The sequence below is a fragment of the Anolis sagrei genome, chromosome X (assembly GCF_037176765.1).
Source record: "Anolis sagrei isolate rAnoSag1 chromosome X, rAnoSag1.mat, whole genome shotgun sequence".
NCBI classification, from domain to species: Eukaryota; Metazoa; Chordata; class Lepidosauria; order Squamata; family Dactyloidae; genus Anolis; species Anolis sagrei.
This window is the reverse complement of record NC_090034.1, coordinates 106,260,525-106,277,286: the sequence shown is the minus strand read 5'-3', so window position 1 is coordinate 106,277,286 and position 16,762 is coordinate 106,260,525. Positions and strand designations below refer to the sequence as shown.

The window sequence follows — 16,762 nt, the reverse complement described above, 5'->3', positions numbered from 1 at the left end:
ATCCTGGAAGTTGTAGTTTGGTGGCGGCTCCATGAAACGGGATCCTGGGAGGTATAGTTTGGTGGCAGCTCCATGCTACGGGATCCTGGCAGTTGTAGTTTGGTGGTGGCTCCATGCAACGGGATCCTGGGAGGTGTAGCTTGGTGGTGGGTTCATGCTACGGGATCCTGGGAGGTGTAGTTTGGTGGTGGGTCCATGCTACGGGATCCTGGGAGTTGTAGTTTGCTGGTGGCTCCATGCTACAGGATCCTGGGAATTGTACTTTGGTGGTGGCTCCATGCCACGGGATCCTGGGAGTTGTAGTTTGGTGGCTCCATGCTACAGGATCTTCGGAGTTGTAGTTTGGTGGTAGCTCCATGCTACGGGATCCTGGGAGTTGGAGTTTGATGGCTCCATGCTACAGGATCCTAGGAGTTGTAGTTTGGTGGTGGCTCCATGCAACGGGATCCTGGGAGTTGTAGTTTGATGGCTCCATGCTACGGGATCCTGGGAGTTGTAGGTTAGTGCCTCCATGCTACGCGATCTTGGGAGTTGTAGTTTGGTGGTGGCTCCATGCAACGGGATCCTGGGAGTTGTAGTTTGGTGGTGGCTCCATGCTATGGGATCCTGGGAGTTGTAGTTTGGTGGCGGCTCCATGCAACGGGATCCTGGGAGGTATAGTTTGGTGGCAGCTCCATGCTACGGGATCCTGGGAGTTGTAGTTTGGTGGTGGCTCCATGCAACGGGATCCTGGGAGGTGTAGCTTGGTGGTGGGTTCATGCTACGGGATCCTGGGAGGTGTAGTTTGGTGGTGGGTCCATGCTACGGGATCCTGGGAGTTGTAGTTTGCTGGTGGCTCCATGCTACAGGATCCTGGGAATTGTACTTTGGTGGTGGCTCCATGCTACGGAATCCTGGGAGTTGTAGTTTGGTGGCTCCATGCTACGCGATCTTGGGAGTTGTAGTTTGGTGGTAGCTCCATGCTACGGGATCCTGGGAGTTGGAGTTTGGTGGCTCCATGCTACAGGATCCTGGGAGTTGTAGTTTGGTGGTGGCTCCATGCAACGGGATCCTGGGAGTTGTAGGTTAGTGCCTCCATGCTACGCGATCTTGGGAGTTGTAGTTTGGTGGTGGCTCCATGCAACGGGATCCTGGGAGTTGTAGTTTGGTGGTGGCTCCATGCTACGGGATCCTGGGAGTTGTAGTTTGGTGGCTCCATGCTACGGGATCCTTGGAGTTGTAGTTTGGTGCCTCCATGCTACGGGATCCTGGGAGTTGTAGTTTGGTGGTGGCTCCATGCTACGGGATCCTGGGAGTTGTAGTTTGGTGGCGGCTCCATGCTACGGCATCCTGGGAGTTGTAGTTTGGTGGTGGCTCCATGCTACGGGATCCTGGGAGTTGTAGTTTGGTGGTGGCTCCATGCAACGGGATCCTGGGAGGTGTCGTTTGGTGGCTCCATGCTACAGGATCCTGGGAGTTGTAGTTTGGTGGTGGCTCCATTCTACGGGATCCTGGGAGTTGTAGTTTGGTGGTGGCTCCATGCTACGGGATCCTGGGAGTTGTAGTTTGGTAGTGGTTCCCTGCTACGGGATCCTGGGAGTTGTAGTTTGGTGGTGGCTCCATGCTACGGGATCCTGGGCGTTGTAGTTTGGTGGTGGCTCCATGCTACGGGATCCTGGGAGTTGTAGTTTGTCTGTTGTGGACTCATCTTGTTGTGTTTCTAATAATAATAATAATAATAATAATAATAATAATAATAATTGTGTGATCCAATACAACAGCCAGCAGAGTGATCTTGTCTACTTGTTTGTTGTGTTTCAAATAATAATAATAATAATAATAATATAACAATAATAATAATAATAATAATAATAATAATAATAATAATAATTTTATTTCTTGTGCATGGACAGAAGTTCCTCTCACATGCTCCGGCTATTCTTGCTCCAGGTCCGTAGTGCTGCCATGGTTCACTGCTACGGGGTCCAGCGAATTGTAGTTTTGCAAGGCCTTTCGACTTCTCTGACAACTCTCAGCATCCCAGAGCAGTTTCAAAGCACTTTCCTTCTGCAGTGTGGATGCACCGCCAACTTATATTCAGGTTTGTGGATGTTGTTGAGAGTTGGAAAGAGTTAAATGGGAAGAAGGTATTTTTTGGGGAGGAGGTCTCTGCTGCCTCCTTTGCTTGCTTTGCTGACTCAATATTGTCACAAGTCTGGGACAGCTGGTCTTTCTCCCATTGACAGACTCCAGCCTCTGGACTGATCGGAAGCCCAGGTAAGAACCCAAATAGAAGTTTGCAGTTGCAATATTTTCTGGCTCCTTTGCAACAGAAGTCTGGGATTTTTTTATTTTTGCAGCCCTGCAAAGGAGATCAGTGCAATCCCAATTAAATATTAGAAATAGGTGGTTTGAAGCTAAGGTGCATCTACACTATAGAATTAACTAAGTCTGACAACATTAAGGCTCAATGCTGCGGAATTGTGGAAGTTAGGTTCTTGTGGGTTTTTTCGGGCTATATGGCCATGTTCTAGAGGCATTTTCTCCTGACATTTCGCCTGCATCTATGGCAAGCATCCTCAGAGGTAGTGAGGTCTGTTGGAAGTAGGAAAATGGGTTTATATATCTGTGGAATGACTGGGGTGGGGCAAAGAGCTCTTCCCTGCTGGAGCTAGGTGTGAATGTTTCAACTGACCACCTTCATTAGCATTTGAAGGCCTGGCTGAGCCTGGGAAAATCTTTTGTTGAGAGGTGTTAAGATGTGCCTGGTTGTTTCCTCTCTGCTGTTTTGCTGTTGTAATTTTAGAGCTTTTTAATACTGGTAGCCAGATTGTGTTCATTTTCATGGTTTCCTCCTTTCTTTTGAAATTGTCCACACGCTTCTTGTGGATTTCAATGGCTTCTCTGTGTAGTCTGACATGGTGGTTGTTGGAGTGGTCCAGCATTTCTGTGTTCTCAAATAATAATACGCTGTGTCCAGGTTGGTTCCTCGGGTGCTCTGCTTTTTTTCTGCTGGAGCTAGGTGTGAATGTTTTAACTGATCACCTTCATTAGCATTGAAAGGCCTGGCTGAGCCTGGGGGAATCCTTTGTTGAGAGGTGTTAAGATGTCTCCTCCTCAGCAGAAAGGAGGACACCATGAAAATGACAACACCAAAACAGCAGAGAGGAAACAACCAGACACATCTTAACACCTCTCAACAAAAGATTCCCCCAGGCTCAGCCAGGCCTTTCAATGCTAATGAAGGTGGTCAGTTGAAACATTCACATCTAACTTCAGCAGAGAGCTCTGTGCCCCACCCCAGTAATTCCACAGATATATAAACCCATTGTCCTATTTCCAACAGACCTCACTACCTCTGAGGATGCTTGCCATAGATGCAGGCAAAACATCAGGAGAAAATGCCTCTAGAACATGGCCATATAGCCCGAAAAAACCCACAAGAACCTAACTTCCACAAGAACCTAACTTCCACAATTCCACAGCATTGAGCCTTAGTGGTGTCAGACTTAGTTCAGAGTATCTGAGGAACCAACCTGGACACAGCATATTATTATTTGAGCACACGGAAATGCTGGACCACTCCAACAACCACAATGTCAGACTACACAAAGAAGCCATTGAAATCCACAAGCAGGTGGACAATTTCAACAGAATGGAGGAGACCATGAAAATGAACAAATTATGGCTACCAGTATTTAAAAAACTCTAAAATTACAACAGCAAAACAACAGAGAGGAAACAACCAGGCACATCTTAACACTCTCAACAAAAGATCTCCCCAGGCTCAGCTAGGCCTTTCAATGCTAATGAAGGTGGTCAGTTGAAACATTCACACCTCTCTCCAACAGACAAGGGTTCTTTGTCCCTCCCTGGTCATTCCACAGATATATAAACCCATTGTCCTAATTCCAACAGACCTCACTACCTCTGAGGATGCTTGCCATAGATGCAGGCGAAACGACAGGAGAAAATGCCTCTAGAACATGGCCATATAGCCCGAAAAAACCCACAAGAACCTAGTGATTCCAGCCATGAAAGCCTTCGACAATACATTGTGAAAGTTGTTGCTATACTAAAGGCACACCTACCCTATAGACCAGTGTTTCTCAACCTGGGGGTCGGGACCCCCATGGGGGTCGCGAGGGGGTGTCAGAAGGGTCGCCAAAGACCATCAGAAAACATAGTATTTTCTGTTGGTCATGGGGGTTCTGTGTGGAAAGTTTGGTCCAATTCTATCGGTGGGGTTCAGAATGCTATTTTATTGCAGGTGAACTATAAATCCCAACAATTACAACTCCCAAATGGCAAGGTCTATTTTCTCCAAACTCTACCAGTGTTCCCATTTGGGCATATTGAGTATTTGTGCCAAGTTTGATCCAGATCCATCATTGCTTGAGTCCACAGTGTTCTCTGGATGTAGGTGAACTACAACTCCCAAAAACTCAAGATCAATATCCACCAGACCTTCCCAGTATTTTCTCTTGGTCATGGGAATTCTGTGTGCCAAGTTTGATTCAATTCCATCATTGGTGTTCAGAAGGCTCTTTGATTTTAGGTGAACTATAAATCCCAGCAACTCCAGCATTACCAAATGACAAAATCAATCACCCCCAACCTCACCAGTATTCAAATTTGGGAGTTTTGGGTATTTGTGCCAAATTTGGTCCAGTGACTGAAAATACATCCTGCATATCAGATATTTATGTTACAATTCAGAACAGTAGCAAAATGACAGTTATGAAGTAGCAACGAAAATAATGTTATGGTTGGGGGTCACCACAACATGAGGACCTGTACTAAGGGGTCGCGGCATTAGGAAGGTTGAGAACCACTGCTATAGACCAGTGTTTCTCAACTTGGGGGTCGGGATCCCCGGGGGGAGGGGGTCGCGAGGGGCTATCAAAGGGGTTGCCAAATGTATATATGGTTTAATGTATCGTTGGAGCAAGGAATGTTTCCATCTATCTGGGCTAAAACAGGCTGTGGTCAGACCACTCCTGAAAAAGACTTGCATTACATTAAACCATATATACATATACAAATATATTCATATACATAAATACACACACACACAAGCCCACCAGTGTAAAAATTGTTATCAGCAAAGCCAGCAATTATATGGATGTTTGAGCCTAGATAGATAAGCAGATGGAACCAGTCGGAGTGCAAAGGTAACCCTCAAGGGCCTTGGAAGAATTCCTGCGTTCCTTTGACTCCTTTTATTGCATTCTGGGGAAATGCCATCCATGCAAGACGACAGGCGAAGAGGCAAACTTTGGGCCATATCTTCTCTTGCCTTTATGCAAAAACGTAGGAGAGATTGCGACAAGAAAGGCCTACGCTTTTTGAGATTTTCAAAGACGCAGGGTTGCAATCTGAGCCATTAGAGCAGTGGTTCTCAACCTTCCTAATGCCGCGACCCCTTAATACAGTTCCTCATGTTGTGGTGACCCCCAACTATAACCCTAACATTATGAATCGCCATGTAAATAATGATCTGCAGGATGTACTTTCATTCACTGGAGCAAATTGGGCACAAATACCTGGTATGCCCAAATTTGAATACTGGAGGGTTGCCTGGGGGATTGATTTTGTCATTTGGGAGTTGTACTTGCTGGGATTTATAGTTAACCTGCAAACAAAGAGCATTCTGAACCCCACTAACAATGGAATTGAACCAACGTTGGCACACACAACTCCCATGACCAACAGAAAATACTGGAAGGGTTTGGTGGGCATTGACCTTGAGTTTGGGAGTTGTAGTTCACCTACATCCAGAGAGCACTGTGGGCTCAAACAATGATGGATCTGGACCAAACTTGACACAAATACTCAATATGCCCAAATGTGAAAACCAATGGGTTTGAGTAAAATAGACCTTGGCATTTGGGAGTTGTACTTGCTGGGATTTATAGTTCACCTACAATCAAGGAGCGTTCTGAACCCCACCAATGATAGAATTGGGCCAAAGTTCCCACACAAAATTCCCATGACCAATAGAAAATACTGTGTTTTCTGATTGTCTTTGGCGACTCCTCTGACACACCTTTGCGAACCCCCCAGGGGTCCCGACCCCCAGGTTGAGAAACACTGCATTAGAGGAAATGAGAGGCCATTTGTATCTACACTGCAGAATTAATCCAGTTTGGCACCGCTCTAACCTTACCATGGTTACGTCCTCCAGGCAATACTTTGGCATGCTATATTTATTATCATTTTATTTCATTAGTGTCATATAATATATTATATTTATTGTATTATTATTACTACTATTTTTCAAATGTTACATAGTATTAAATACATATTTATTGCATTATTTTATTACATTATATTTATTATTTTCTTTTATTAGTGTCATATCATATTTATTGTATTATTATTACTATTACTATTAGTATTTTTCATAGTATTTTTTTCAAATTTGGTTATAGTGTTATATGAGTCTATGAAATTATTATATTACATTTATTATTATATTTAATTAGCATTATTTATTTTATTGTATTATTATTTTATTACAAATTATGATATTTAATTAGCATTATATATTATATATTTATTGAATTATTATTTTATCACATTATAGTTATTATTATTTTCTTTTATTAGTGTCATGTTATATATTATCTTTATTGTATTTTTTTCAAATGTGGTTACATAGTGTTGCATGAGTCAGCTGGTATTTATTATTACTATATTTAATTTGCATTATATATTTATTGTATTAATGTTTTATCACATTTTAGCATCATTTTCTTTTCTTAGCGTCATATTATAGTTATTGTATTGTTGTTTTCTAAACGTGGTTACATAGTGTGGCATGAGTCAGGTGGTATTTATTATTACTATATTTAATTAGTATTATATATTTTACATTTATTGTATTATTATTTTACCAATTATATTTATTATCAATTTCTTTTATTAGTATCATATTATATATAATATGTTGAATTTCCATTTAATTAGTATAATAATATAATTGTTATAATAAAATCAATATTGTATATTCTGTAATATTATAATATATATTATTATTGCTATTTTTCAAATGGTGATACATAGTGTTACTGTATATGAATTTATTACCATTACATTTAATTAGCATTTTATATTATTTATTTTTATTTATTTTATTATTTTATATTATGTTTTATATTATGTTTTATATTATTTATTTTTATTATTTATTTATTATTTATTTATTTACTAATTTAATTAGTATTTTATATTATTTTATTTATTTACTCATTTTATTTTATTTATTATATTATTTATTTATTATTTACTAATTTAGGTAATATTATTTATTTTATTTTATATTATTTTATATTACTTATTTTATATTTTATTTACTAATTTAATTAGAATTTCATATTATTTTATTTATTTGTTAGTTTACTTATTTTATTTCAAGTATTAATTTATATTATTTTATTTATTTATTTATTTTATTATTTATATTATTTATTTTATACTGTATTTTATATTATTCTATATTATTTTATATTATTTATATTTTATATTTATTTCCTAATTTTAATTGGTCTTTTATATTATTTTATTTATTTACTTTTTTACTTATTTTGTATCATTTAATATTTTACATTATTTTATTTATTTACTTATTTTATTTATTATTTATATTATTTGTTTTATATTGTATTTTATAATATTTTATATTACTTATTTTGTATGATTTATTTTTTTATTTACTAATTTAATTGGACTTTTATATTATTTTATTTATTTATTTACTTATTTAATATTATTTATTATTTTGCATTATTTTATTTATTTATTATATTTATTATTTATATTATCTGTTTTGTATTTTATATTATTTTATATTACTTATTTTGTATGATTTATTATTTTATATGATTTATTTATTTCCTAATTTAATTAGACTTAATTTTTAAAAAAAATTATTTATTTATATACATATTTCATTTAATTTATTATTTTATATCGTTTAATTTATATTATTTATTTATTTATTTGCTAATTTAATTGGTCTTTTATATTATTTTAATTATTTACTTATTTTATGTCATTTATTTTATATTATTTATTTATTTGCTAATTTAATTGGTCTTTTATATTACTTTAATTATTTACTTATTTTATGTCATTTATTTTATATTATTTATTTATTTGGTCTTTTATATTACTTTAATTATTTACTTATTTTACGTCATTTGTTTTATACTATTTTTTTATTTACTAATTCAACTGGTCTTTTATATTATTTCATTTATTTACTTATTTTACATCATTTATTTTATATTATTATTAATTTTTTTTACTAATTTAATTGGTCTTTTATATTATTCATTTACTCATTTTATTTATTATTTATATTATTTGTTCTATATTGTATTTTATAATATTTTATATTACTTATTTTATTTTATATTATTTATTTATTTACTAATTCAATTGGTCTTTTATATTATTTATTATATTATATTATATTATTATTATTTTATATCATTTATTTATTTATTTATTTACTAATTCAATTGGTCTTTTATATTATTTATTATATTATATTATTATTATTTTATATCAATTTATTTATTTATTTATTTACTAATTCAATTGGTCTTTTATATTATTTATTATATTATATTATTATTATTTTATATCATTTATTTATTTATTTATTTACTAATTCAATTGGTCTTTTATATTATTTATTATATTATATCATTATTATTTTATATCATTTTATTTATTTATTTATTTATTTACTAATTCAATTGGTCTTTTATATTATTTATTATATTATATTATATTATTATTATTTTATATCATTTATTTATTTATTTATTTACTAATTCAATTGGTCTTTTATATTATTTATTATATTATATTATTATTATTTTATATCATTTTATTTATTTATTTATTTATTTATTTACTAATTCAATTGGTCTTTTATATTATTTATTATATTATATTATTATTATTTTATATCATTTATTTATTTATTTATTTACTAATTCAATTGGTCTTTTATATTATTTATTATATTATATTATTATTATTTTATATCATTTATTTTATATTATTTATTTATTTACTAATTCAATTGGTCTTTTATATTATTTATTATATTATATTATATTATATTTACTAATTTAATTGGTTTTTTATATTATATTATTTATTACATAATTATTTTATATTATTAATAATTTGATATTTTTATCATTTATTTATTTGCTAATTCAATTGGTTTTTATATTATTTATTATATTATATTATTTATATTATATTATATTATTTATTATATTATATTATTTATATTATATTATATTATATTATTTATTATATTATATTATTTATATTATATTATATTATTTATTTATTATATTATTTATATTATATTATATTATATTATTTATATTATATTATATTATTTATATTATATTATATTATATTATTTATTATATTATATTATTTTATTTATATTATTTTATTTTATATTATTTATTATATTATTTATATTATATTATATTATATTATATTATATTATATTATATTATATTATATTATATTATTTATATTATATTATATTATTTATTATATTATATTATGAGTCTTGAGCCAGCGTGACCAGCAGGAGCGTTGTGACGTCACAGAGGCTCCTCCCTCCCTCCCTGCCTCGGCTCCTCCCCCTGTGGGCGTGGCTTGTCTCCCCCTGCTGGCCCGGGCGCGGCATGGACCTCCTTCTCCTTCGGCGGCGTCCCTTCGGAGGCCCCTCCCCCTCGGCCCCGCCCCCTCTGCCCCCCCTTTTGCGGGCCCCGCCCTCCCCCCCTCCGCTGCCGCCCCCCCGCCGCCTGGCGCTGCCTCAGCTGGGCTGGGGGGAACGCCCCCCTCATTACCATGCGCGCGGCCATTGGCGGGCGGGCGAGGAGGAGGGCGGGGCCGGGCGGCGCGGGCTGGCCGAGCTGGGCGCGCGCTGGCAGTTCGAGGCGCAGCGGCGGCGCGCATGGCTCCAGACCAGGCAGTTCGTGGAGGCGGCCGGGCGCGCGCACCGCGCCTTCGAGGAGACCCTCCGCCCCGCCCTCGAGAGCCAGCGCCAGGCCCAGCGCCGCCTCGCCCGGCAGAGGGAGGACGCCTACCGGGATCTCCTCCGGCACCTCCTCCGCAGGGAGAAGGGGGAGGCCCCGCCCCCCAGGGAGATCCTCGCCCCCCTCGCCGCCCTCCGCCACACACTGCCCCCCCGCACACAGTAGGAAGGCACGCCCCCACTCCAAGTCCCATCCTCCCCTCCTCCCAAAGAAGAAGAAGAAGAAACTCTGTATTTGGACTCCAGAACCCATCATCCCCTCTGAAACCCAACCTGGAATGTATTATTCAGACTCCAGCTCCCATCATCCCTTGCAGCAGACTTCCTCCTCCTCCCAAAGAAGAAGAAACTCTGTATTTGGACTCCAGCTCCCATCATCCCCTGTGAAACCCCTCCTTGAATGTGTAATTTGGACTCCAGTTCCCATTATTCCCATCATCACTTGCAGCAGACTTCCTCCTCCCAAAGAAGTAGAAACAACTCTGTATCTGGACTCCAGCTCCCATCATCCCCTGTGAAACCCAGCCTGGAATGTATTATTCAGACTCCAGCTCCCATCATCCCTTGCAGCAGACTTCCCCCTCCTCCCAAAGAAGAAGAAACTCTGTATTTGGACTCCAGCTCCCATCATCCCCTGTGAAACCTCTCCTTGAATGTATAATTTGGACTCCAGTTCCCATTATTCCCATCATCCCTTGCAGCAGACTTCCACCTCCTCCCAAACAAGAAGAAACTTTGGGAAAAGATATATATACATGTATTTGGACTCCAGCTCCCATCATCCCCTTGAAACCCCGTCTGGAATGTATTCTTTGGACTCCAACTCCCATAATCCCCCGAGAAACCCCACCTGGAATGTATTGTTTGGACTTCAACACCCATCATCCCCTGTAGTAGCCTTCCTCTTCCTCCCAAAGAAGAAGAAACTTTGGGATAATATCTATATACATGTATTTGGACTCCAGCTCCCTTCATTCCCTGAACCAAACTTGCCCTGAACCAAACTTGCCAGCCTGGAATGTATTATTTGGATTCTAGCTCCCATCATCTCCTGTGAAACTCGGCCTGGAATGTATTTCTGGACTCCAGCTCCTATCATCCCCTCTGAAACCCCGCCTGGAATGTATTCTCTGGACTGCAGCTCCCATCATCCCCTCCAGCAGCCTTCTCCTTCCTCCCAAAAAAGAAGAAACTTTGGGAAAAGATCTAGATACATGTATTTGGACTCCAGCTCCCATCATCCCCTGTGAAACTCAACCTGGAATGTATTATTTGGACTCCAGCTCCAATCATCTCCTGCGAAACCCAGCCTGCAATGTATTAACTGGACTCCAGCATCCCATCATCCCCTGTGAAACCCAACCTGGAATATATTATTTAGACTACAGCTCCCATCATCCCCTGCAGTAGCCTTCCTCTTCCTCCAAAAGAAGAAGAAACTTTGGGAAAAGATCTACATACATGTATTTGGACTCCAGCTCCCATCATCCCCTGTGAAACTCAACCTGGAATGTATTATTTGAACTCCAGCTCCAATCATCTCCTGCGAAACCCAGCCTGCAATGTATTAACTGGACTCCAGCTCCCATCATCCCCTGTGAAACCCCGCCTGGAATGTATTATTCGGACTCCAGCTCCCATAATTCTCTGTGAAACCCAGGATGGGATGTGTTATTCAGACTCCAGCTCCCATTGTCCTCTGCAAAACCCAGTGTGGGATGTATTATTCTGACTCCAGCTCCCATCATCCGCTGTGAAACCCCGCCTGGAATGTATTATCTGGACTCCAGTTCCCATTATTCCCTGCAGCAGACTTCCTCCTCCTCCCAAAGAAGAAGAAACTTTGGGAAAAGATCTAGATACATGTATTTGGACTCCAGCTCCCATTGTCCCCTGCAAAACCTAGCCTGGAATGTATTATCTGGACTTCAGCTCCCATCATCCCCTGTGAAACCCAGCCTGGAATGTATTATTCGGACTCCAGCATCCCATCATCCCCTCTGAAACCCAACCTGGAATATATTATCTGGACTCCAGCTCCCATCATCCTCTGCAAAACACAGCCTGGAATGTATTATTCGGACTCCAGCTGCCATCATCCTTTGCAAAATCCAGCCTGGAATATATTATCTGGACTTCAGCTCCCATTATTCTCTGTGAAACCCAACCTGGAGTGTATTATCTGGACTCTAGCTCCCATCATCCTCTCCAAAACACAGCCTGGAATGTGTAATTTGGATTCCAGTTCACATCCTCTGCAATAACCAGCCTGCAATATATTATTTGGACTCCAACTCCCATCATCTCCTGCGAAACCCAGCCTGGAATGTATATTTGGACTCCAGCTTCCATAATCCTCTCCAAAACCCAGCCTGGAATGTATTATTCGACTCCAGCTCGCATCATTCTCTGCAAAACCCAGCCTGGAATGTATTATTTGGACTCCAGCTCCCATCATCCCCTGTGAAATGCAGCCTGGAATGTATTATATATATGTGGACTACAAGTCCTATCACCCCCTGGAAGCCCTTCCTCCCATTGTATTGAAATATTTTCTCTTGACTGTAGATCCCATCATTCCCTGGAAGCCCTGCCAAGACTTTGGGGAAAACTGCATCACAATATATTCCCTGGACTGCTGATCCCATCATCCTGTGCACACCATCCCTCAGGAGATCCAGACCAGGGCTGCTATAGCCAACAATAGTGCCTTCATTCTCAAAACAGAATAAAAAAGTTTGTAATACATATATCTGTCTGTGTGTCTTAGAATATATTCTCTGGACCACATATCCTATCATCCCCTGGAGGCCCTATACACACTTTGGAAAAAATAGTATAACAACAATAGGTTGCTGGAGGTTTTCTGGGCTGTCTGGCCATGTTTCAGTGGCATTCTCTCCTGACATTTTGCCCACATCTATAGCAGGCATCCTCAGAGGTTGTGAGTTCTTGATTGATTGCAGGTGAACTATAAATTCCAGCAACTTCAACTCCCAAATGTCAAGGTCTATTTTCCCCAAACTCCACCACTGTTTGTATTTGGGCATATGAGTATTAGTGCCATGTTTGGTCCCAACCCATCATTGTTTGTGTCCACAGTGCTCTCTGGATGTAGGTGAACCACAACTCCCAAACTCAAGGTCAATGCCCACCAAACCCTTCCAGTATTTTCTGTTGGTTGTGGGAGTCCTGTGTGCCAAGTTTGGTTCAGTTCCATCCTAGACAGGGTTCAGAATGCTCTTTGATTGTAGGTGAACTATAAATCCCAGTAAGTACAACTCCCAAATGTCAAGGTCTATTTTCTCCAAACTCCACCAGGGTTCACATTTCGGCATATTGAGTATTCATGTAGAGTTTGGTCCAGATCCCTCATTGTTTGAGTCCACAGTGCTCTCTGGATGTAGGTGAACTACAACTCCCAAACTCAAGGCCAATGCCCACAAAACCCTTACAGTATTTTCTGTTGGTCATGGGAGAACTGTGTATCAAGATTGGTTCAATTCCATTGTTGGTGGGGTTCAGAATGCTCTTTGGTTGTAGGTGAACTATAAATCCCAGCAACTACAACTCCCAAATGACAAAATCAAATTTTTGAGTGAAGGACATACATTGGGTTGTTAGGTGTGTTGTGTCCAAATTTGGTGTCAATTCCCCCAGTGGTTTTTGAGTTCTGTTAATCCCACAAACGAACATTACATTTTTATTTATATAGACTAGCTGTACCCACCCTGCGTTGCTGTGGCCAACCTTCCCTCCCTCTTTCACTTCTTTCTCTCCTTCCTTCCCTCCCTCTTTCCTTCCTTCCCTCTTTTTCTTTCCCTTCTTCCTTCCTTCTGTTTCTTTTCTCACTTCTTTTGCTCTTTGGTTCCATCCTTCCTTGTCTCCTTCCTTCCCTCTTTTTTTCATTCCTTCCTTCTTCCTTCCCTCTTTCACTTTTTTTATTTCCTTCTTCCTTCTCTACCTTTCTTTCCTTCTCTCCTTCCCTCTTTCTTTCCCTCCTTTTCTCCCTCCCTCTCTCCCTCTCTCCTTCCTTCCTTCTCTACCCTTTCTTTCCTTCTTTCTCTCCTTCCCTCCTTCTTTCCCTTTTTCTTTCACTCTTTCTCTCCCTCCTTCTCTCCTTCCTTCTCTACCCTTCTTTCCTTCCTTCCCTTTCACTCCTTCTCTCCTTCCTTCTCTACCTTCCTTTCTTTCCTTCCTTCCCTTCTTCTTTCACTCTTTCTTTTCCTCCTTCTCTCCTTCCTTCTCTACCCTTCTTTCTTTCCTTCTTTCACTCCTTCTCTCCTTCCTTCTCTACCTTCCTTTCTTTCCTTCCTTCCTTCCCTTCTTCTTTCACTCTTTCTTTTCCTCCTTCTCTCCTTCCTTCTCTACCCTTCTTTCTTTCCTTCTTTCCCTCCTTCTCTCCTTCCTTCCCCTTTTCTGTGTATGTGTTTTGTGTTTGTATATGCATATATGTGTGTGTATATGTGTGTTTGTATATATATGTGTGTATGTGTGGTTTTGCATATGCGTTGTAATGTACCGTATTTTTTTTGTTTTTGCCTTTTTAAGTCTCTTCTGCTGTGTTTTTCAGTGTTTTGATGAGTGGTGGTCACTCGTTGGCCTGAGAGGTGCCTTGTGTCCAAATTTGGTGCCAATTCGTCCAGTGGTTTTTGAGTTATTTTAATCCCACATACGAACATTACCTTTTTATTTATATAGATAAGTAAAAAGCATCTAAGTAAAAAGCACTTTAAAGGAATAGGTAAATCCAATTAGGTAAGAAGATAAGCATGAACATGGTAATGTAATTTCTTTTGGCTTTTTAAGTCTCTTCTGCTGTGTTTTTCAGTGTTTTGATGAGTGGTGGTCACTCGTTGGCCCGAGAGGTGTCTTGTGTCCAAATTTGGTGTCAATTCGTCCAGTGGTTTTTGAGTTATGTTAATCCCACAAACGAATATTACATTTTTATTTATATAGAAGATAATAGGGGATGATGCCTCGCCAAACAACAAATCCCCGTAGCATGGAGCCAGGACAGTTAGAAAGTGATGCTAAACTGCATTCATTCTCCAATGCGGATGGGTGCTGGCTATTGCTTCTTCCTTTCCAGGGTGAATTTTGGGCCTCGCTTGTCATCTCGGAAGGATGGGCAAAGCCCAAGAAGTGGCCCTCACCTCCCAGGAGCCGGGGGAGCGCCTGCCCTTGCTGGCCCAAGCGGCTCCGCCGGCCAAGATCTACCTGAGCCAGGAGGAAGTGGTGCTGCAGGCTGGTTCTGGCCCGTGGGCTGGGCTCCGCAAGGCCCTCTTTGGCCTCCTGGGGGCGCTCTTTGGCGGCATGCTCCTCATGGCAATCCTGCTGCTGGTGACCATGCCACGGCCAAAGCCAGCTCTGGCTTGGTGGCAGAGGGCCTCCTTCTATCACCTGCCCAAGGCCGCCTTCCCGGACTCCGACGGCGATGGCCAGGGAGACCTGGGAGGTAAGAGGAATTACACTATGTAACACAAGCACGGGCCAACTTCGGCCCTCCAGGTGTTTTGGACTCCAACTCCCACCATTCCTAACAGCCAGCAGAAGAAGGGGGTTGGACTGAACGTCATTTGGGCCAACTTCGGCCCTCCAGGTGTTTTGGACTCCAACTCCCACCTTTCCTAACAGCCGGCAGAAGAAGGGGGTTGGACTGAACGTCATTTGGGCCAACTTCGGCCCTCCAGGTGTTTTGGACTCCAACTCCCACCATTCCTAACAGCCGGCAGAAGAAGGGGGTTGGACCGAACGTCATTTGGGCCAACTTCGGCCCTCCAGGTGTTTTGGACTCCAACTCCCACCATTCCTAACAGCCAGCAGAAGAAGGGGGTTGGACTGAACGTCTTTTGGGCCAACTTCGGCCCTCCAGGTGTTTTGGACTCCAACTCCCACCATTCCTAACAGCCAGCAGAAGAAGGGGGTTGGACTGAACGTCATTTGGGCCAACTTCAGCCCTCCAGGTGTTTTGGACTCCAACTCCCACCATTCCTAACAGCCGGCAGAAGAAGGGGGTTGGACTGGTCATTTGGGCCAACTTCGGCCCTCCAGGTGTTTTGGACTCCAACTCCCACCATTCCTAACAGCCGGCAGAAGAAGGGGGTTGGACTGAACGTCATTTGGGCCAACTTCGGCTCTCCAGGTGTTTTGGACTCCAACTCCCACCATTCCTAACAGCCTACCGGCTGTTAGGAATGGTGGGAGTTGGAGTCCAAAACACCTGGAGGGCCGAAGTTGTCCCAAATGCCATTCAGTACAACCCTCTTCTTCTGCCAATCAAAGCCTTCAATACAGATGGCCACCCAGCCTCAGCTTTAAAACCACCAGAGGAGGAGATTCCACTGATGAGAGGCTCTTGCTGTCAGGAAGTTTAGGTGGAGTCTATTTTTCCTTCACTGAGGGGAAGGAAGAAGGGAAGGAGGGAGGGGAAAAAAGAAGGGACAGAAAGGAAGGCAGGAGGAAACAAGAAAGGGAAGAAGGAAGAAAAATGAGGGAAGGAAGGTCAGAAGAGAAAACAAAGAGGGAATGGTGTGTGGCAAGGAAAGGAAAGGAAAAGAAAGGAAAGGAAAAGAAAGGAAAGGAAAGGAAAGGAAGGAAGGAAGGAAGGAAGGAAGGAAGGAAGGAAGGTTGAAGGGAAGGGAAGGAAGGATGGAAATAAGGAAGAGCAAGAAAGGAAGAGAAAGGAAAGGAAGGGGG

General features: G+C 40.3%; 1 protein-coding gene across 1 annotated transcript in view; it reads left to right on the top strand.

The window, feature by feature from the left end:
- The first annotated feature begins 1,999 nt into the window (after positions 1-1,999).
- Positions 2,000-16,762, top strand: part of LOC132780793 (amino acid transporter heavy chain SLC3A2-like) — a 25,427-nt gene continuing 10,664 nt past the window's right edge. Inside the window, exons 1-2 of the mRNA XM_067461105.1 lie at positions 2,000-2,256; positions 15,156-15,521. Coding sequence (XP_067317206.1) covers positions 15,191-15,521 — 331 coding nt within the window. The 5' untranslated portion in view covers positions 2,000-2,256; positions 15,156-15,190. The remainder of the gene's footprint in view (positions 2,257-15,155; positions 15,522-16,762) is intronic.